Here is a 20,816-nt window from a genome sequence, read left to right on the forward strand (position 1 = left end):
TGGTATAATGTCAAGCGTCGCCGTTAAAGGGTAACTCGAATCTTCCATTGGCCGATAATCAACAAACAAGAACGCCAATTAACGCGTTACATTTTCATTTTCCTTTAACGTTGCATCATATTGTACAGGGTGAGCCGCGTAACCTATTCTTTTCTTTTCTTTCCTTTATTTCATTTTATAAGAGTACAGCCTCTGTTGTTCGTGATTATCGCATCTGTTGGTCCAGTCTTGTTTGGTGCAAATTACCAATCTTGCACATACGTGTTTTTTTCCATATGACATTTACATTAATTTATATCTACTCTCCACGTCCCTTCCACTTTTCACAAATAAGAAGTATGAAAGCATATTACATTTCTGCAATCGTTTACTTTTCCAGATTCTTCGAGAGATGAGGGGCTCCTGGGCAAGGGTGGACTAAGGATGGCCGAGGATGACCACAGCTGACCTCTGACCACTACTGACCAACGTTGCTCAACACTTCTAAGGTCTGCTTCTACGTTTATTTATTTTTTAGTTCAGATTATTCGTCAATTTATCGCATCGTTGGAATTGTTGGTCGATTTCTGATTATTTCGTTAATCAGATTGTTTCATTCGTGATCATCGATGGAGTTGTAACTCGATATTTTAATTAACAATTTCATTTTTCTATTTTCAGGTTATTTTATTATATTACTTATGTATATGTATGCCTAATCAATCATTCGTGGACCACTGAACGAAACCATCCTTTCGTGAATAACGGTGAAATAATACCTATAATAGACTTCGATACGATAAACATTGAAGAAATAACAACTCCGCGCCTTTCCTCGACTCAACCAGTCAGGGGTGCGATAATTGTAATAACAAGCACTCCTTTCGTTCTACAATTCACCAAGGATGGCTACTTGAAATATCGTTTATCGCTAGTCTTTACAAGTATTGAAAACGTTTTATCTTGGTTTATTTCTTATTGCTGGAGTATAATATATGACGTCATCGGGAGTTGAACCCTTTGAATTAGTCGACAATTCGTTGAAAAGAAAAAAAAAATACAGAAACAGAAGCAGGAAAAATCGGAAATAACTTTCGGTTCACCCTAATACTTTTACCAACTAACAACATTCGTGAAGAGAGGGAACCTACAGTGATAAATAATACTGTACTAATACTTAAAAGTAGGTGTAGAAACCAAAAAAGGTTGAAATACACTGGCGTGCGTCGCAAAAAACCGTGGAAACAAATTGGAATTCGTTTTCTGTTAAAGAATTCTACGAGTATGAAAAAAAGCACGCAAAAGTGTTCCACAATTTTTAGGTAAAATTCCATTTCGTAGCGGTCGAAACCTCCTCGTCGGAAATATCTCGATTTTTCTGCGTCATCAAAAACCTTTCCCTGGTAAAACGATCGTACCAGCCAGACGAGCATTATTCTTTTGCAACGCTTTCCCGTTTCCCGTATCCCGTTCTCCAGTCTTTGAGATCAGCGGTTACTTTGTAATCTTTGAAGACGCTCGTGAATCCACAGGAAAAGTAATACTTGTCCAATGGACGAGTTTACTTCCCATTTATCGCGAGAAGATTGCAGGTTGTGACTCAGCTCGCTTAACCGATGAAACGCGAAGAAAATAGGAAATCCTGCAACGAATCGTACCACTAAAAAAATACAATTTTCATCGTCGGAAACCGGTTTCTGTGTTAATTTTCTAGGAAAGTGTTGATCAAATTGTCGAGCTTCGCGTCAAGTTGATTTAACAGAATTAGACATCTCTTTTTTTTCAAGACATCTCTTTGTTACAAGGTATGTATTCTTTAAATAAAAACAAATGTATGTATATATATATATATTTCTTTTTATTTAAAAAATACATTGTTATGATATAGTCTAGGTTATAGGACGTCTGTAGAATAGTGATGTTAAATAAGAAAAAGTAACGCGACTCAGAAAATCAAAAGAGCTGATTAAAAGGCGGAACACTCGTAGCCTCTAATGATTTGCCTTGTCGGCTAGTAGAACGGGCGGCTTTTAATCAGACGACGGCTCGGCGACCATGAGGGTACCTGCACTCGTCGTTCGATCCGTTAGCGATTTTAATTGGCGCTTGCCAGAGAAAGATCGTTACGTAAACGTGAATAAACAAGCACATGGGACCAGGGTGCTCGCAGCTGGTCTCGTTTTCTGTCATCGATTTCGGTCTCGTTCCTTGTGCCTGACGTAACCGCACTTACTATTAGGCATTAAGATACAATCAGATACAATACAAAGTAAAACTCCCTGTATAAACTGTTGAATTCAGGACTCGAATTAAAGTAAACGAGTTTGATCAAATTAATCACGCTACGAATATTCGTTACACTCGCTGCGAAATCCGCGTTATCGGATGTGCCCGACCCATCAGTTTTCAATTATAAAACGCGACGACACACGTTTAGCCGCTGCTATCGTGACCGATGCGTGTAACCAATTTGCCAGTCTTAGAGAACGGCTGGTTGATTTTCATTTCAACTTGAAGCGAAACTGCCGAACCTATTCCTCCGTCGTTGGTTTGCAACCTTTCCTACAGAGAGTGTGTAAAATGAAAGGAAAGAGGATGCCGCATTACATCCGCAGTGATTACTCCTCGTAAGATTTCTTGCAATCAGTTGTTTTTTTCGTGGTTGTTGCTGGAGCGATCCCACGCCCTGCATCTTCTTGTTCCTTCGAATTGGAATTCGGAACTACAAGTCCTAACAGCGTACGTGCAACGATGAAAATAAATAGCGGCAATACGTTCTCAGGGAAAAATGAAGCGGAGCGCCTCTGCTAAATAATTTAGAACGGTGTTTCTCAAACTTCTCCTTTCCGCGAATACTATCGCAGAGGGAAACCTTTGCTTCTCTTTCTTGGAATGAAATTAAGCGACTGCTTTTTAAATGTATATCGATACTTGATCACAACCAACTCCTTGTTTATTTCCGAAAGGTGATAATTATTTTCACTTGTAATTAAGCTTCATATTATATGTACGATGAAAAGATTGTCAAGATAATGGAAAATGAAGAAAATGCTGAATTAAATATAAGACATGTATTGCTTGTGAAATCAACGCAAGAGTTTCTCGATTTCAAAATAAAAGGGGAATCTCGTATTCCTGATTCCTGCCACGAATTCTACAACGTGTCACATTTTTTTCTTCTACGAGTTCGTACGTTCCTAGTTGCTTGCGTTCGTGGAACTTGTGGGGTACGCGGTTCACAATTTGGAAAGCACCGGTGGTTGTCAAGCTGCTTGAAATCGTGTGGGAAAGTTAAATCGTTCCAGGTTGCTGCATTTCGAGTTGGCCGATGTTAGCACAGATCTACGAATTCACTGGAATCGAGGGAAAATTAAAGTAGTATTCGATAGTAATGGAAATGACAGAAATCAATACTGCTGATGCCAGCTTGAAAATTGTAATTTAGCGTCGAATAGTATCAGATTGTAGGTTTCGAATAGAATTGATATCCATTTATTATTGCAACGCGAGATTCGTGCCCACCGTATCGTTTCCGATACAAGCTAATTTCAACCAACTTATATTGTTTTTAATTCAAGAATCGCATCACGACCATTTACATAAATTGAACAGTCATTTTGCAATTAACCCGAATCACATAGTTTGGACCTTCAAAAATAACTAGAACAAGGTCCAAATGAAACTTTAATTGTAATATTAAAAATATCTACTCAACGCATTGTGGCGCAACAAATTCTGTTTAATCGAAATTTCTTTTTTTTTTTTTAACATATTTGGAAAATCTCGCATTTTGGACAATTTTTTAATGCCAAATGTGAAGGACTGATTACGATAAAAAAATCGATTTTTTTTTTTTGAAGTTCGAATCGAAAAGTTGTTTACCAATTTGCGAACTGCGGCTTCGTTGTCGAGATATAAACAGTTGAAATTTTCAAGTGTGCCTACGTAAATTCTATACGAATCTTAGTAGGTATCAAATTTTGCTTATTGTTATTCTCCTACAATTACTGTAATTGTCAATTTGAAATTGTGAAAAATCTGAATTTTAAAACGTTTCTTTTCAATTTCCCAGAAATTTGAAAAAATCGAGCTGTCTTCTTACCGAAGCACATCCTTCAATTATAAAAAACTAAACGTTCATCTAAATTCCCTTGGCGGTTCTTCGGCGCGGCCACGCGGATTGTTAACGATTTGTCATGCTAATCAACGATAAAACTCGAGCATTCTTACCTCGCTTTACACTTGATCTTGACACGAATCTCATTCTCGTCAGTTTGCAGCTTCTTCAAGCCCTCGTCGGCGTCGTGGTGACTTTTCCACCAGAGGCGCGAATATAATAGTTGATCAATTTTCTAACAGGATCCACGTGACCACTCGCACTCGCTTTCAACAGCATCGCTGATCGCTCAAACAGTCGATTCCCTCGAAACCGCTTTTCTATTCCACCCCCCACCCCCCACCCGCCCCTAGTCGCGTTTAACCGCACTATCAGTCTTTATCGAAGTCTGCCTTTTGTCGGCCTGTCTTAGATCGCTTTAATGGACTCGTTCGCGAGCCACCTTTGCGATAGCAAAAATTCAAATAAGTCCCTTGGGCGATCGAATTAACATGCTATATCACGATTAAAGAGTTCGATGCTCGATATTTGAAAAACCTTCCACGAGGTAAATCGTTAGAAACGAGTGAAAAATGAGTTCCAGGGAGGGCGTCGAAACTTTCCTTCGACTTTGCGGTCCCTAACGAAATTCCCTTCCTTTGACTAACAGAGTGGAAACGTTACGCGTGCACGAAAATTAAAGTAGAGTCGTACGTCACAGACCGAGAATGAATCGTTCACCGGGAGTCTTTCACCGCCTCGACCCCACTTGGAACAAAGTGTCCAATTGCACGACTAGTGCGGCAGCCTCGCAATTAGGCCTAAACGACCGACGAACTCAGTCTTCCATTCGGCGCACTTGTTCACGAGTCGCGATCCCCGTCTCTTGCCACGATTTACCTGACTTAACCGATTTAACCGATCGAGACACGTTCAGTTAGGAAAAGTTTGCTTCTACTAGTCGGCGCATTAAGGCAAATTGTCGTCGCGAAGCAACCATCGCTGTCTTTCCATCGAAGCTATGCGTCATAGACAAACTCGTTCCCAATGAACGAATGGAATTCTTCGAATAAACCAAGTGACAATTAGTTTAGCTTTCTTCGAACTCGAAGAAATGAATCGTCCAAGATCTGACAAAGGTATCAGGTTCCTCTCTCGTTCTCCTCGCGACTCGGAGCCAACGTTTCATCCGAGGAAGTCAATTACAATCGTCAGGCATGTATCAATTATTTAACAGATACTTTCAGATATATCACAGCTCTCCTACTGCCAAACTTTCAGCGATCGGTCGAGTCCTGAAATCTCAAAGAGAGTCGAGGGAATCCATCCATTGTTGTCCGTCTGGCTGGACGAAAGACATGATTAATCTTTTAACGATGATTCCCCCTCGGTTTTTCACGGTTCCGAACGTGGAACGCGCTTGCAGACGAGCAAGGAACGCGACTCGTCCCGGGTAAGTGTCGCGCGGAGACTGAGGCTGCGATTACCGTAACGGTTCCGCGTTCCCTCGCGACTTCCAGCCACGCGTTCTATGCGCAGGGCTCGACGTGAATCCCACGCCCGGACACCCTCGACCGAGGACACGTAATCCCCGATACCGGATTAACCCTTCGAACAGGAAAATCCGTTCGTCTTCGCGTTCGCGGCCGTTGAGAAAAATTGAGACCGATACCGGCGATGGTGTCAACAAAATGGAACAAATTGTTGCGACCATGGAAGAAGCCGGACTCTATGTCCTTCGGACGATGCGAAATGCAACAGATGCCCTCTTCAGCTATCGACACATGCTTGTTCGTTTCAGAGACATTTCGAATTCATGGAAGACAGTATACATGTACTTGTTTTTGACGTGCAGTGTGTACACTCCCGCTTAGAACTAAATCTGTGGACACTTCCTTATTTGTAGAAACAAAGGGGTCAAGGGGTTTGTCAAAAACTATCAAAAACTACTCCAAACCTACTTAGACGGTATGTCTCCGTGTAGACAGTATGTGCATTAACAGAAAAACAGAAACTGAAATTAAAGTACATCTTCGTATACATTATTGTATATTTTCATGTATTTATGCTTGTCATAAATGCGTAAATAACCGCGGTCTAGTTACGATTCGCCGTGAATCTCTCTTATTGTGGAGCTTATCATAATAATCTTAAACAATGGCAAACTGTTCGATCCAGTTGTATGGGAGATCTAGGACAGGCTCAACAACGGTAGTTGAAGTAGTTACCACCGATGGTCCTTTGATCCCTGGAAACGGAGGAGGGTGGGGGGTGGGGGACGTCGATTGTGAAAGACGCCAAGTTCGCCAATTGCGGATCTTCTGAAACTGCGGAAACATCACCGTGAGAGAGAACAATAGTAGATGCTTGCGTTTCAATGGGATTCTCTGAATTACGAACGCATTCCGGATGTAACGCAGAAACTTCTCTAGAGGCTTGACGCTTCGTATGAATACTGGTGAATCTACTCAAAGATTAACAGCATGCTTACCTGGATACGAATTTTGTTAGCGGTAAAATAATCGACTCGTTGTGCATTGAATTTTAATGAAACTTTGATTCGTTGAAAGAAATATTTCATAGCGAAGAGATACAATTGTAACGAATAAAGTATTCTAGTTAGGCATTTTTCAAAAATCAGTTTTTACACATTTTACGATATGTTTTATTTAAATCGAAGAATTTCTTTACATTTTCTTTACATGTTTTGAAATGCTCCGTAACATAGTAATTCGTCCAAAAAAATGCCAAATAACGTCACGTTATTCCGGCCTGTATTCTAGTGTGGCTCGTTAAACATTGTCGAATACTTGTTTCCTTCAACGAAAATTCGCAAAAATTACGAATAAAATCATGCATCTATTGAAAACACGGTGATAGGAATTTTCAGCGCGTAACTGAATTTTCCCGTGGACTCTGAAGTTGTTATTGATTTTCTATTTTGGAGCCAAAGTGGACACGTTTCTCTAGGTAAAGCAATGACCTAAAAAATGAAATCGTCATAGTTTCGGACAAGACAATGATGCTCGTCAAGCTGCCATGAATACGGAATTCAGGGTTTTCAAAGTTGATTCGTCGGCGAACGAAAGAGAATTCTATGTGCGCGAAAAAACATGTTCGGGCCGCATGCGCCAACTCCAGGGCTGGCTCATTCGCTTGGGAGCTAAGATGTATTCCTCCAGAATTTCCTTTTTATTTATTACGTTGTCGACTGGCATTAATTTATATTGTGCACGAAATATCACGTGTAGTTGGCAAAATGTACTTTTTCCAAAAAGAAATATAACGATTATACCATAAATTTATAAATTTCAAAGAAATAAATAAAATACGACGAATTGACAATTTAATTATGACTTTGTACTTGTAAGCTATACTATATGAAGTAACTGGCTAAAGTGAAATAAAACAAAAATTACATCTTGTACGATTCGAGGAATGAAGTTGTCCAATGTTATGGTTGCGGTAAGGATGATTCATCTGTGAATCGATGGAACGACGATTAATACCGCGACCATTATATTTTATCGATTTTCTAATCTCTTCCATGAATATTGGAAACAGAGTTTATCTTTTCCTCCTTATCTATAGATATGTTTTACAAGCTAAGAACATTGCCCAATAATGGCAGAAATTTTCCTCTTTATATTCAACGAACGGATATTGTAATATATTTGGTTATCCCAAATGTTTCATTCGTTTTATTAGTAACACAACAATTTGTTTTTAATTATTGCATGAGATAAGGTGTCGTAAATGCTATCTTTGGTTTTCCTATGTTTCACTTATTTTCCACCGAGAAACAGACTGCTGTTACAATCGATTTTCTCAGACGGTAAGGAATGTCCTCTAAACTTAAACTTGTAACGTTTCTTAATGAACGATATGCATTTTATGAAAAGGTATATCTAAATATTGTAACTTGGTTAGGTCTGCTTACATTTATTAGCGTTCATATAAATTGTAAAAATGTGTGGACCGATTCGTATTATAAGTTCGATTTACTTGGTACAGAGTGCGCTGTAGCTGCTTGTTGTCTACGGTCAAAAAAGAGAATGAAAGAGTTGTTGCACACGCATCGCAACACTAAAACTAACGAGACTCGCTTATGTATATCGGTGCTATAGTTACGCGACAGTTGAAAATCACAATTTTGTTTGTTTCGCATAAGAACAACTTTGAAGATATTAATAGAAAACTCGTTACTGTTCCGTCACAAGGGACATAAAACGTAGAAAGTTTGTTGATACGTTTATGGCATGGGGGCGAGGATAAATTATTTTCAAAGGTATTTCAAGTTGTTTTGCGTTCAATGGTTTTAGAATCTTCAATTGCCGTTTCGACCTCGATAGTCCAAGTGCCGTAAATTCCGAATTTCCGAAGGATACATGAAAAGCTACACTTGGAATGGAACCACTCGATCGTTGGTTCCATCTGGACCAACGCTCCCTCTAAAAGAGTCTCGCAAGGTAAGCATGGACAAATGGCCCCCAGGCCAATACTTGGTGTTATTGCTCGGTAAACAATGTTCCTCGTCTCGAACATTATTCTGTACAGTTTCAGATCGCTACCCCCTGGTTAATTATATAGGCCTGAACGTCCTTAAATTTATTAATTTTTTTTCTAGACTACCACTCAAGATATCGAAATGCAACAACCGGGAAAAAATAGCTACTTATTATCTTTGTTTCACATATTTTTCTCCAAACTGAAAATATGTAAGATATAATCTGTTAAAAATAGATTTATGTGTACATGTTTATCTAGTCATCCTTTGCTACTGTTCGTTTGTTAAAACTGGCATTAAACCCAGAATTATAATTACTGTCAATAACAGACAAGAATTTGATAATAACAAAAACGAATCCTTCCTGAAGAAAGGGTTAAAGAAAAAAGTGAAAAGGAAAGGCATACCTATCGAAACCAACATTAAAATGATCAAATATAACTACGCGTATCAGATTAGTAATTTTTTAGCCAAATCGAGAACTTTCTCGACTTTTTACCGTCTTGTTGGGTATGCGAACCAACGTGCATGGTCTCCGGGCGTTGATAAATGTAGCGCCGAGCCTGGTTCCTCGAATCTACGAGTACTCGAGCAGCTCTCTCTCTCTCTCTCTCTCTCTCCCTGGTGGATTATGCTCCCAGCGAACACAGCACTGCGCGCTAGTCCGCGTAGCTCGCATCGAAGTCAGTTCTCGTCCCACGATGGGACGAAGTCGCGGTTTTTGTTGGATTTTCGCGGTCCTCGTGAAAAACGCAACCGAGTACTTGGACCTTTCGGGTTTGTGAATATATCGAAGTTGTCGGAGTGTCCGCGAACAAGGAACGCGTCAGAAGAAGCGAAGCTGGTTCGGTGTGGCACACTGGGCGGAGTCAGGTTAGGTTTCGAGGGTAAGTCGCAGTAGAGTTCATTGACAGACCAACACCTCACCGACCTTTTTCATTTTCCCCCTTTATTCGCTACATCAATTCTTCTTAACAACTTTCCATCCCCGTCCTTGTACATGTATGTATATGTATACCTACTTGACGATATGCTCGACTCACGTACAGTATTAAAACGGAGTTTTAGACACACTAGTTTCTTCAGATGATTCATGTTGTCGAAACATCAACATAGTGTAAGGTACAACAATTGGTACTTGAACAGAATTAAAACTACATCATGTCCGACTTGGACTAATTAATATGAACTCGATTTAAAAAATAGCGCAATTCTAAATCGATTACAAACAAACATTTTAATAAATCAAGTGGATTTATGATTTTCTACAAGCTTTGAAAAATATGCGGGACTAGCCGTAGTACTTGAACAATATATTTCGAGAAATAGTAATAGTTGAACACGTGAGAAACCAATACTTGAACATGCATACATGTATACATATAGGATACGAATGTAAGTACTGTGTTTTTAATAAAGGATAAAGGTTTGGCAAAGGACGAGCAAATCAGAATTTTTAATTATACATACACGACTTTAATTTGACTAGGTGTGTAAATTAATTTTCACATTAATTTAAATTATATTTCCAACAACTTGTTTTATTGCAATTTTATTGCAGTTGCGACAAAACAGAGTGTAGTATATTTAAGAAAAGAGACAGTACTACTCGCTGCAGCTAATTGTAAGCGTAAGCACCAAGGGATTAAAACGTGCGCGGACGTGGCTAACAGTTAACGAGATCTATCTTCTGTTTGCACTTGTCAACTGTTTGTGTATCGGATGTCGTTTATTGGTCCTTGGAGTTCGCGCGGCTTTAGCGTCGAGTACATGTAATTAATTGTAAACGTAAAACGCTTTCGAGCCGTTCTCGATGTAATTGAAAACATCCAATCAAATTAAATGCTTCTTTAGGCGTTTACGGTATGTAAGCAAAAGAACCGTAACGTACCATATATTACATGTGTTCGCAAATATTTAGAAGAAAAAATTCTAAGAAATTAAAAGATAGAAATAGATTTACGTATTTATTATATTTATTCTGTTAATTGTAAATATTGAAAACTGTGTTCCAATGTAATTCTGTTTTACAGACTGGAATCGTTGCAGCATGTTTGTTTCAGTTCGGTTACAACTTCCGTACAGACCAGTTGTGCCATACCAGCTTCTTTTATTTTCCATACCAATTATTCCTCTTGTATTTTCTTTCTTTACAATAAATATATTATATTGATTCTGTGTTTACACGCCCAGTTTTCACTCAACGGTAAATATAGAATTCTAATATTTATCATTTCTTCGATCGTCTTGAACGAAAAGAATTAACGAGACGTATGAAAAACTTGTAAATGAATTTATCCGCAGCCTTAACAGAGTACATAGAAAAACCAATAAAATTCCTAAAGGAAATCAATATCTACCAGAACCGATACCAATAAAAGTAAAGAGAAAAAGGAAACGCCGTTGCAAGAGAAACAGTCGTTGCTAAATGCCCCGTTAAGGAAAAGAATTGTGCAATTGTGCAAAATAATTAATGCAAAACATTTAACCAATGGATTTTTATGCACAAGAACACAACATTTTCAACTGTCAGGTTAGAACGGGTACGTCCTATTCGATATTCCAACCACATGGTTTGTGGATTTTCTCCAAACGATAATAAACATGTCATAATGTGTTAAAAAGTTGGAGAACAGAAATGAGTAAGAACAAAAGCCGCGAGAAACGCACGAATGAACTTGGGGAAAAACTGTGCAAATAACAGGAACGTGTTATCCTACTAAAAAGGAGTCCACGGAAAAGAACAAGAGATAAAATTCATAATGCAGCTTCCATATAGTGAATTTCTTATGTAATATCGTCGCAGAAATCACTGACCGTTTTGCTGGAAAGTCGGTATTGTTTAAAGATTAGCTAAAGATTGAAAAGAGATCGTTTGATAAAATTGAAGAATAACAGCAAAGAAGTGTAATTGATAAAATTACAGTTGCAATTAGTTTTTCTGCGCCTACGAGAGGGCAACCGAATCGACAAACAGGCTTGTATAGGCTGCCGCACAATAGATGTCGCACCTACGATGTAGCATTCGAGCCTACAAACTGGCTAGGCACCAGGCTAGGTTGCCATCTGACAGGGGCATACTACGCACCTCGTTGCTTGTAAGTAAATTTTCGTTCAAGTTGTGCAACGAATACAAATTGGACGTGTTAATATTTTTCCCTTAATATTTTTCTGTTTTAATTACACGCTTGGGATGATTCTGTTCAGAGTTACAATTTAACAGGCAGCCTTAGAGAAAAACAGAATCGATGAGATAATTTGGCCGGTGATGCCAAAGTTGCACTAATTCAGATAAAATTGGTCAGAGTTTCTCGTAGAATTACACAAAACTTTCCTGATCTTGTCCGTGGACAACGACGCGCCAAGTTTATAATCCCACGAGCACACTCGATGCTAAAGTGTCTCGTTCCCGAGTTGTACAGCACGCCAGGGTTTGCACTCCGTGACCCAACGTTTGTTCATTTCTGGCCTGAATAATGGTCGCATCATCTCTTGTTTCTTCAACGTGTCGTCGGACGTTCACCCTGTCGAAAATAACATCTCTTTTGGCAGGACTTTCTACTAGTATATAAATTTATATTTTATATTATTAAAGACAAAGAATTATGGAGAAAGTTTCAATGTATAAGAAAACTTGTAAATCTTGGGATAAGAAATTAAGGTGCAAAACTGCTTCTATAAAGAATCTAAAGAAGAAAACAATTTTAAATGTTATAAAATAGCGCAAGTTTCCTGTGACTATAAACAAATAATAATTAATATTGCTTCTATTTGTTATGTTTGATTTTGTACAGGAATATCAGGTTGAAAAAATTACAAAAGATATACTAATATCCGAACGCCCATGTCCCCCGATTAATTCGGATAATCCAAGTCCTGCTGTAATTTCGCTAATTCTTGATGTTTCCGTGGCCATTGATTGCTTTCCTTTAACTGCTTTTCTGTGGGTAGAGATGGCAGATTGCACAGTTGAACGTTACAAACACGCAACGCGATGGCAGAAAAAGTGGCAGGACCGCGTTTAAGGCTGGAACAAAAGAATCTAATTACTAGCAACTCTACTTGTCACAAGTGGCCCGAGTCAGAGCGCAACTCGAGTCTTGGAAAACAATGGGATAGAGTGCGACGTAAAGCGTCGGATGAAGCTTTCGTCCGGAGTTTAACCCATTTCTGGAATTTTTCCATGTTTCGGAAACCTCGAGAAATGCTACGCAAACGGAACAAAAACGAAAGTTGAACGTATTTCTCGCAAATTCGTTTCACCATTTTTCGTGTAAATTATTATGGCATGAATCGAGCATGGACTTTTGCATGAACATTTATTATGTTCAGAATTCTACTATTTATTTGTACCATGTATTTTTTTAAAATAACTCTGACATATTCTTCCTTCATAAGTAACTTGACGTTTAACATTTTATTTTCATGACTAACTTCAACTAAACTAAACGATCTAATTATTGACATTTTAATTAAAGTTTGTTATATTTTCGTTTACATTGTCGTTTAGTACATACAAGACAGAAACTTGAGAAATAACGAAATCTCGATCTGAAATTCCAAATTAAATGATTATAATAAATAACAAGTAGACTTGTCATGAAACGAAATACTGCCACTTCTCCACGACGAGTGTACTCGTCAAACACAGCTGTCTGGTTAATACGCGATCTAAGTGTCGTTTGCGAGACCAATTATGTGGCAATTCATAATGAACAACTTTATACATCGATCAAACTGACTGGCACGGTAATTACAGCGTTAAATGTCGCTTGTTACTTCTTCGTAACGGGACAAAGTGGCGGAAGGTGACAGTAATAGCTCTCTGATCGAAGGGATCGCTTAACATTGCTAATTTCGTAAATAGTCGAATTCAAATTGCAACGTGCTCCCGTAAGGGTTCACTGAAAATCCACTCGATAGTCAAAACGTGTAAAGCAGCGGGCCATTTAAATTCCAGCGACAACAGCTCGTTCAATTTTGTTACGTTTTTCACTGTCGTCTAACGGGGAGACCCTGCATATGAGAATCTAACGGATATGTAATGTACACATGTACCGTTACACGTAGAGGATATAAAAGCTGAAAGTTAATCGATCAGCTGGAAAGCTATCGCCGTTAAAAAGCTTCTCGCCGATACACGTTGGAAAATTGGGGACAGAAAGAGAGCAAACGCCAGGTCGTTGCGATTTTATCGATTGGAGGACCGTCGAATCCACCGAATAGCAATTATTCACGACGGAATTTTCCTGGGAGAAATCTCGCGTCTGGAATGAAGAGGCTTTCCATTGAATTTTAACGCCACCTTTACGATAGCGGTGGTATATCCGTATCTATTGCACGGTTTAAAGTATCGTGTAAGGATTGAACTCTTTTCGCGGTTATCGATGCAGTTTTTCTAACAGATAACGCCGTATCGTGACCTCTACTGTTACGTAATGGAATTTCCTTTGCGAAAATTGTCTATCAACACGGTGACGTCGCCGCGGTTTTTCATTGTCCGCGTAGTGGGGCGGCACGGCGCCACAGTAGTCTGGAATCCGGACTCCGGATGGCCAAAAATACAGCCAAAATTATAGCTTTTTTTTTTTCCTTTTTTTTTATCTGATATCGGAATTGAAACATTACAAATGACGGATCCAACATGGATGGTTGTTATATATATATATATACACAACACTCCAACAAAAACTATTTGTGCTCTCCAAATATAATGATTATTTTCTAAGATGTAGCACTTCAAAGTTGACGATTTTGCTCGTTTCTTTAATTTTCACAATTTGCTGCGTATCTGTGGTAATAAAATCTACAACTTTAATCTTATTTAATAATATATTCCTCTGGTGGCAGTTGTTATCGATTCACCCTATACACCCTTTACTTGTTCAACGAAACGAATTTTATTTATTTTGAATAAATTCGAGTTTACTATTTTCTAAATTGCATCGCCATTCGTTTCCAAAGTAAATTTAAATCTTATTATATAACGTTTCATTAAATACACCGTGAATACGTTCCGTTACTTTTAATAGAAGAAACTTCTCTTAATTTTCCGCTTTAATGGAAGTAACTTGACGATTCCAACTGGACTTACCTTCTTAATCCATTCGGACTTAATTGAAAGCTTCGGAGTTTAATATTCATTTTCTGTTTTCCATTTATTCAACTTCCAATCCCGTCGTTTCCTCGAGATGTTACAAATATAATTCGGCTTTTTTAGTTTTAATATGAATGTGTAGAAACGAATGGTACTAAAAAATGACCGAGTAATTTTAGAATATGCTACTGCGAAGCATAAAACAGCAGACGGACGAAGCGAAGAGAAATATTAAAATGTTCTGCAGGCGGGAAAGACAAACTCGTTACAAATATATTTCAGTACTTTCAGCGGAAGTGTGCTCAAGAACCTTGTTCTCCTGAACTCGTTCCAGCTGGAAGTAAAACAATTGCACAGAAAATGGAACTTTGTTTTACGATTCTGTGTGTATCGCGCTATTATTTAACAGCACTTTCGCACTGCTCGAGTATCGTTTCCAGTTGAACACGCATCGCACGAAAAATACACATCGGCCTTTGACGTTACGTATTCTGCAAATAAGCATCGTTAGCGTTTACAGTCAGTCGAATACTTCGTCAATTTATTGCAACCCGTGATAACCTTCCGGTCGCACTTGATATGCGAATAAATGAAATAAGAAGATTCCAAATTGTCACCGCGTAAATATCGAGTCGCCGTTCCAGATCAATCGTGACCTCTTTATATTTACAACACTTAGCGAAAGATATTCGCTTAGCTATTATTAGCAAGGCCGGGGTTCAAGGGATGGGGGCGGTCGAGCAAAATTGACCAGGGCGCTAGATTTGTAAAGGGCGCTGCAGCCCGGTGTCCCTGGTATGCGAATACACATATTGTACTACACTATTTAACTACAGATTCATCGTTTCGTACATATTACCTTGCCTTTTTTTCTTAAAAATGTTAACCCTCGAATGGCCGCCACGATAATCTTGCCCAGGGTGTCGATATTGCTAAAACCGGCACTGATTGGTAGTTGGTAGTATTTTTGATCCCGAGACCCACGAAATGATGCACGCCAGCTTTACACAATGTTCATAGGATTCCGAGGTAACGCCTGCAAACTTTAGAAACATCTTATGCGACTACCTCCGCGCTAAGCACGCGTGTCGGGTTACGCATGCAACTGGATTACTGCAAGGGAGCACTATGGCTAACGATCACAATGGATAATTACGTTTCGATCTCAAACTATAGATCGCAAAACCACCAAACTGAAGAAGGAATTAACCCCCAGCGGATCAACTGCTCCTCACAGCACAGACAAAATTAACGTTTTAATCAAACTGCTCCTCTCAGGCACATCAACGATAACCGCAATAAAAATTGATGGTACACATATTTCCGTTTCACTTAAAAGCGATCGGTTGCCTCGAACTTGCCGTACTTGTATTTTCTTTTCTTTCGGGACAATTACCTGCTTTTGAACACGTGGCGGCTCTCGCATAGCCTCACTTCTTTTACGCGGCACAAACACTTTACACCTACTTCCACGTATACGTATAAATAAAATCAAAATGTCTATGATTTCGAACTATGCTAAAAGCCAAACACGCTTTTGGAAAATTGTCGTCCGTCCGTCTGTCTGTTTAAACGTGCCAATCTCCGGAACTACTGAACCGATTTTAAACATTTGTTTTGTAATACGAAGCTACACTATCCTTGAGTAACGTAGGCTATGTCTTATTTTGATAAAAGTTCGTTTTTAATTTGCTTGGCTACTTTATCGGCGTAAGCCCAAATATACTACAGATGCGATTCTTGCGTCGCCAGGCAGCTACTGACCAGCGTAGATGTTTTTATTTTTATTTTGCTGTAATCAGCGCTGACGAGTCGTGTATATAGAATAAGAAGAGTGTATTTCACGCGGGCACAGCTAGTTGTAGGCCGAGACGAAATAATTCGTGTTGGTTGTTTCAGCAACGTGAGAGGGTAAACCAGAAAACTGGCGGGCCTTGCGGGTTGCGTCTCGACGATGGTCGACGATGAGGAACAGGAGGAGCTCCGATGTACTGGGAGCGACGTCGAGATCGAGGAGTACACCGACACGGAAGAATCGCCATATGTCGGTTATCAGTCCTCCGATAAGCTGTTCGATACAGATAGGGTGGCATGGCAAAAATTCAGCTTCGTCGCCACCCTCCTGACCGTCGTAGTATCCATTACATTTTTGATCGTCACCTATCCGCTTTATCTGGAGAGCATCAGCACTGTTTCCAACTCTTATACAGGTACAGAGCAAAAGGCGCGGTAATCTTTGTTGTATCGGATCAATTATCCACACAGTTGAAAGTTTTCTGTTCTTTGAATGTTTTTAAATGTTTCATGTCGATTGAAATTTCTATTCGCGCCAACTTCTCGAGACGCTTTTAAAATAAAATGTTCAAAGCACGAACAATATTCGGAATACTCTGTCCAATATTGTCCGAGTCATCCTACCTAGACTTTCCCTTTAAGAATATATTGTATATATATCGTTACGATTATTCTCGAATTTCTCAGAGAATCGTTGTGTCCTCAGGACTCCTTTTCACTGCCGTGAGCTCGACCTTCTTCCTGGCTATCATATGCTTCATCGTGGGGAGAGTGTCTCCACCGCCGGCGCTGATTCCCAATAGCATGCGAATCAAGATACCCCACTGCGCCCTACTCAAAATAAGCTCAGTCTATGCCCTCTCCGGCATACTCATCACCCTCTCTTTGGACCAGAACAGAGTGTTGTGTCATCTACAGGATCCGATTAAAGGCATCACCTTGGTCTTCTCTCTGGTCTACTATTTCTTCTTCTGTCGAAAAAGTAAGCTTTCCGATCTCATCGTTTCTTATCGATCTCTCTTATTCTATCCAAGGTAGAGAAATAATTAGATTAACAATTTCAGAAATTAACCATCCAAGTATATACGGACATTTTTTCTTTTAACATTATTTCGTATCCTTGAAGCCGACCGAGGAACCTCGTTAAGAGTTATAGATTCGTCCGGCTAAATTGTTTTGCCCTTCGATCGAATAAGAAGCAAACTCTTTTTGTTTGCCTGTATTTCTCGTTTCTTGCGAATCAGGACAAGTGTCTTGTTGCAGTGATGAGTCTGCAACGGATTTTCTCGAGCACCACGATAATAGTGGGTCTGTTCATAAGCGTCGACTACGGGCTCTGCGACGAATTTCGATGCAGAGGCAGAGAAGTTTCGGCTCATACCGCCGCGATGAAAGGATCCTGGGGCGCGAGGGCTGTTTGGACGTTCGTCTATGTCGGTGCTCTCGCCGCGTTTGCTATGTTCTTCACGCTCCTCGAGGATCACTACACCACCGAGGTAGGAGTTCAGTTATTAGTTAACAAAGACACCGCAGGCAAGACTGCCAACTTTGCGTGAAACATTAACTGTTTAGAATGGGAGAACGAATGACGACTTTGCTTCAACTTTATTTTGACCCGCCCAAATTTATTAACTTGCTTTTTTTCTCATGTAGTAGTTCTTCATGCCTAGAATTCATAAATATAAGTTTTAACGTTACGAGTCCAACGGTTTCAAAGTTATTCGTTTCTAAAGTCGTGCACAATGCTCCGTTGGTCAATTATTCGGCTCCAAACCCACTTATATTAGACAGTATTTTCGTAACATGCTTTACCATTTGAATATCATCCATCGATCGATCAACGGAGCATGGATAAAACCCGATATGGCGTCGAATTAACCAGTGATATACGTTTCTCCGATTTCAGCAGCAGAACATGTGTCAAATAATGGCAAGCCAACAAAACTCTTTTCTGTACACGGTGTCACGGCTGGTGTCTTCTCGAGACATTCGACGACGTGGTTCCGAAGAGGAGGGTGGCAGGCTGTTGCACGTGACGGATCCTGACCCCACGGTCAGGCCGAAACATATTCCAAAACCACCCATACTCGAAACCCTGGTTTACATACATGTGATAGCGTTGTTCGCTATTTTGACCATGTGCTGGATCGACACGCTGCCAGGAATAGGCAGGGTAAGGGAATACTATCGGAATACTCGTACTATAAGTTTGTTCTGACACGTGACAAGGACATAACTTCAAAGTAGCAAGGAGAGTAAGGGTCGTGAAGAAAAGTTAAAATCAAGCAACTATAAAGCGCCGTCAAACAGTTTTGAATCTTCGAGAAAGGTGTTCTAAAACGATGTCGTTTAAATGTTTATAAATTAAATAATTGGTACAAGTTAGTATATTATAGTGAATTTCAAGTCCATCAAGTTCTATAAAGTTCGTTTTTAATTGGCAGCACAAGCTTTTTTTCTTTGGAAAAGATGTTAGAGACAACTGTATAAGATGATGCAAGACCAAGTTGGACGAATAAATTTTAAAAACTGTTGATAAATTCAGTAAATAAAGGGTTAAATTATAATTTTCAGGGTCTGTCACCGGTGGAGCTATACCGCACAGTCGAACACGGACTAACGTGTCACGTAAAAACCAGCGAATCCTGCTCGAACATTGCCACCCACGGATGGACCTTCGTGATCGCGTACGTAGTCTTCTCCATTTCTGTGCTGAACTTTCTCTCTATATGCGAAAGTGCTGTCTTCACTATCGCGACCACAACCGTCTCCCTTCCCTTGTCCGGTATCTGGTGGAGCATCTATAAAATGGACGTCGGTGGTCACGGTGGTAAGTGAACATTTTTTAACAGTTCAACGATGTAGCCTTGTACATAGAGTTAAGAACTAACGGTTGATAAATGCAGAGGAAAACTAAATAAAACAATTCGAACAGGCTCCATCTCGTGGTCACCGTCGGTCACGGGAGAGCTCATCTGCGCCCTCCTCGGGCTTCCCGTGGTCCTGCTAGGTTTGGGTTTACTCGTCAGATCCCACTTTCGGGACACCCAGCCCGGTTACCTGACCATGCAGCCACCCGACGCGCAATGCGACTCATCTCAGAGATGAATTTCTCGCCAAACAGCGCCAGAAAGTTTTAAACGAACGTGCCATCCCTCCGTAAGACACTTCACGGTACTTCCGAAACGAGAAATCTTCGATTGAAACCGAGGCGATCGATGGGAAACGATAATTAATTCTGGAGCGTCACGGTCTCGCCGTTGCAATTTCCAAAAGTTTTCGAGATACACGAAGCGCGGGGGATACTCCGAGTGGCAACGTTTCAAAGCTACAAAAGAGCTCGAGGAGAAAAACGGGTAGACCAAGGCTCCAGGATTAATACGCAGCGAGAAATCTGTGTGAAAAAGGCGCGCAGAGTTGATTGGAGCCGTCTCGGAACTGACCCAATTAGTTCCCGATACCGAGACGAGTTTAGGAACGCTTAAACCTGCAAAAAGAAAAAAACAAAGGAAAATGTCGGAGGCGTCGATTTAGTATTCCAGACGCTAGGTGTAATCGACGAGGTTCGTTTTACTCGTTTAAATTGATTCGCCTGGATTCGAGATGGAGCTTTTCTCTCTGAGAGCGCGCGAGGCGAAAAACTTTCCTGTACAGTTGTGATAGGGGCGGGGTTGGGCGGGGAGGGGGGCTTGGGGTTGGGGACGGGGAAACGATAATATTGATTATCTCGTGCACACGAAACAGAATAAAAAAGGTGGAGGAGGTAGGAGAGAAGGCGATCGATGTTTCCTATGTATTGCCAGCGCGAGCATTCGTCTAGCCACAACGTTATTGCCAATTTATATTTTATTTTGATAACGAGATACTTCATATTTTCGAGACCGTTCGAATTACACATGTTGTACACTTGTAAAAGAGTGAACGTGTATGCGTGCGTGCGTGACCATGGATGACAGAGCACGATAAATGCGAAGAAGAAGTACAGAGAATATTTTATAAAGTCGCATACCGCTCATCGTGCGGACAAGTTGCACGACGGAACGGAGCTAGCTGTGTTTAGATCACGCCGTTTCATCGCTGTCGATTTTCACGTTAGTTGAAGTGGAATCTTAGGGGAGTACTCGGTAGCGAAAATGTGCAAATCTGAACGCACCGTTGCTGAAATACCAAATGCCAGAATATCGTGTGATACAATCGCCGTATTTGCAAATCCCATATTAACAAAGCAATATTGTCACGTAATAATACCGCCAACGATTCGAAATAAACTGTATACAACGATTCATGAAAGCAACCAGTACGATTAATATTCTTAACCCTTGGACGAAAAAGTATGCCAAAAC

General features: G+C 40.0%; 2 protein-coding genes across 3 annotated transcripts in view; one reads left to right on the forward strand and one right to left on the reverse strand.

The window, feature by feature from the left end:
• LOC128895637 (adenylate cyclase type 6) overlaps window positions 1-6,587 on the reverse strand; it is a 45,835-nt gene extending 39,248 nt beyond the window's left edge. The window contains exon 1 of the mRNA XM_054158395.1: window positions 4,210-6,587. The gene's annotated coding sequence lies outside the window, so the exon portion shown is untranslated. The remainder of the gene's footprint in view (window positions 1-4,209) is intronic.
• A 2,613-nt stretch (window positions 6,588-9,200) lies between these two features.
• Window positions 9,201-20,137, forward strand: LOC128896331 (uncharacterized). 2 transcript variants are annotated; one of them, XM_054159638.1, is made up of 7 exons: window positions 9,201-9,469; window positions 16,579-16,889; window positions 17,180-17,455; window positions 17,737-17,969; window positions 18,383-18,646; window positions 19,048-19,303; window positions 19,409-20,137. In XM_054159638.1, the coding sequence occupies exons 2-7, from the start codon at window positions 16,634-16,636 to the stop codon at window positions 19,579-19,581; spliced, it is 1,458 nt and encodes a 485-aa protein (XP_054015613.1). In that variant the 5' UTR covers window positions 9,201-9,469; window positions 16,579-16,633; the 3' UTR covers window positions 19,582-20,137. The 2 variants fall into 2 exon arrangements, with proteins under 2 accessions (XP_054015613.1, XP_054015612.1); XM_054159637.1 differs by having other exon boundaries at window positions 9,202-9,469; window positions 18,380-18,646.
• The last annotated feature ends 679 nt before the right edge of the window (window positions 20,138-20,816 follow it).

This window comes from Hylaeus anthracinus, unplaced genomic scaffold (assembly GCF_026225885.1).
Source record: "Hylaeus anthracinus isolate JK02 unplaced genomic scaffold, UHH_iyHylAnth1.0_haploid 0, whole genome shotgun sequence".
Classification (NCBI taxonomy): Eukaryota; Metazoa; Arthropoda; class Insecta; order Hymenoptera; family Colletidae; genus Hylaeus; species Hylaeus anthracinus.

What these genes read in the sequence shown, in the direction of transcription:
- LOC128896331 (XM_054159637.1), top strand. Translation starts at nt 16,634, where the DNA reads ATGGTCGACGATGAGGAACAGGAGGAGCTCCGATGTACTGGGAGCGAC. An exon ending in TGTTTCCAACTCTTATACAG is followed by an intron (nt 16,890 to 17,179) that starts GTACAGAGCAAA and finishes TTGTGTCCTCAG; the next exon opens with GACTCCTTTTCACTGCCGTG. An exon ending in AGGATCACTACACCACCGAG is followed by an intron (nt 17,970 to 18,379) that starts GTAGGAGTTCAG and finishes CTCCGATTTCAG; the next exon opens with CAGCAGAACATGTGTCAAAT.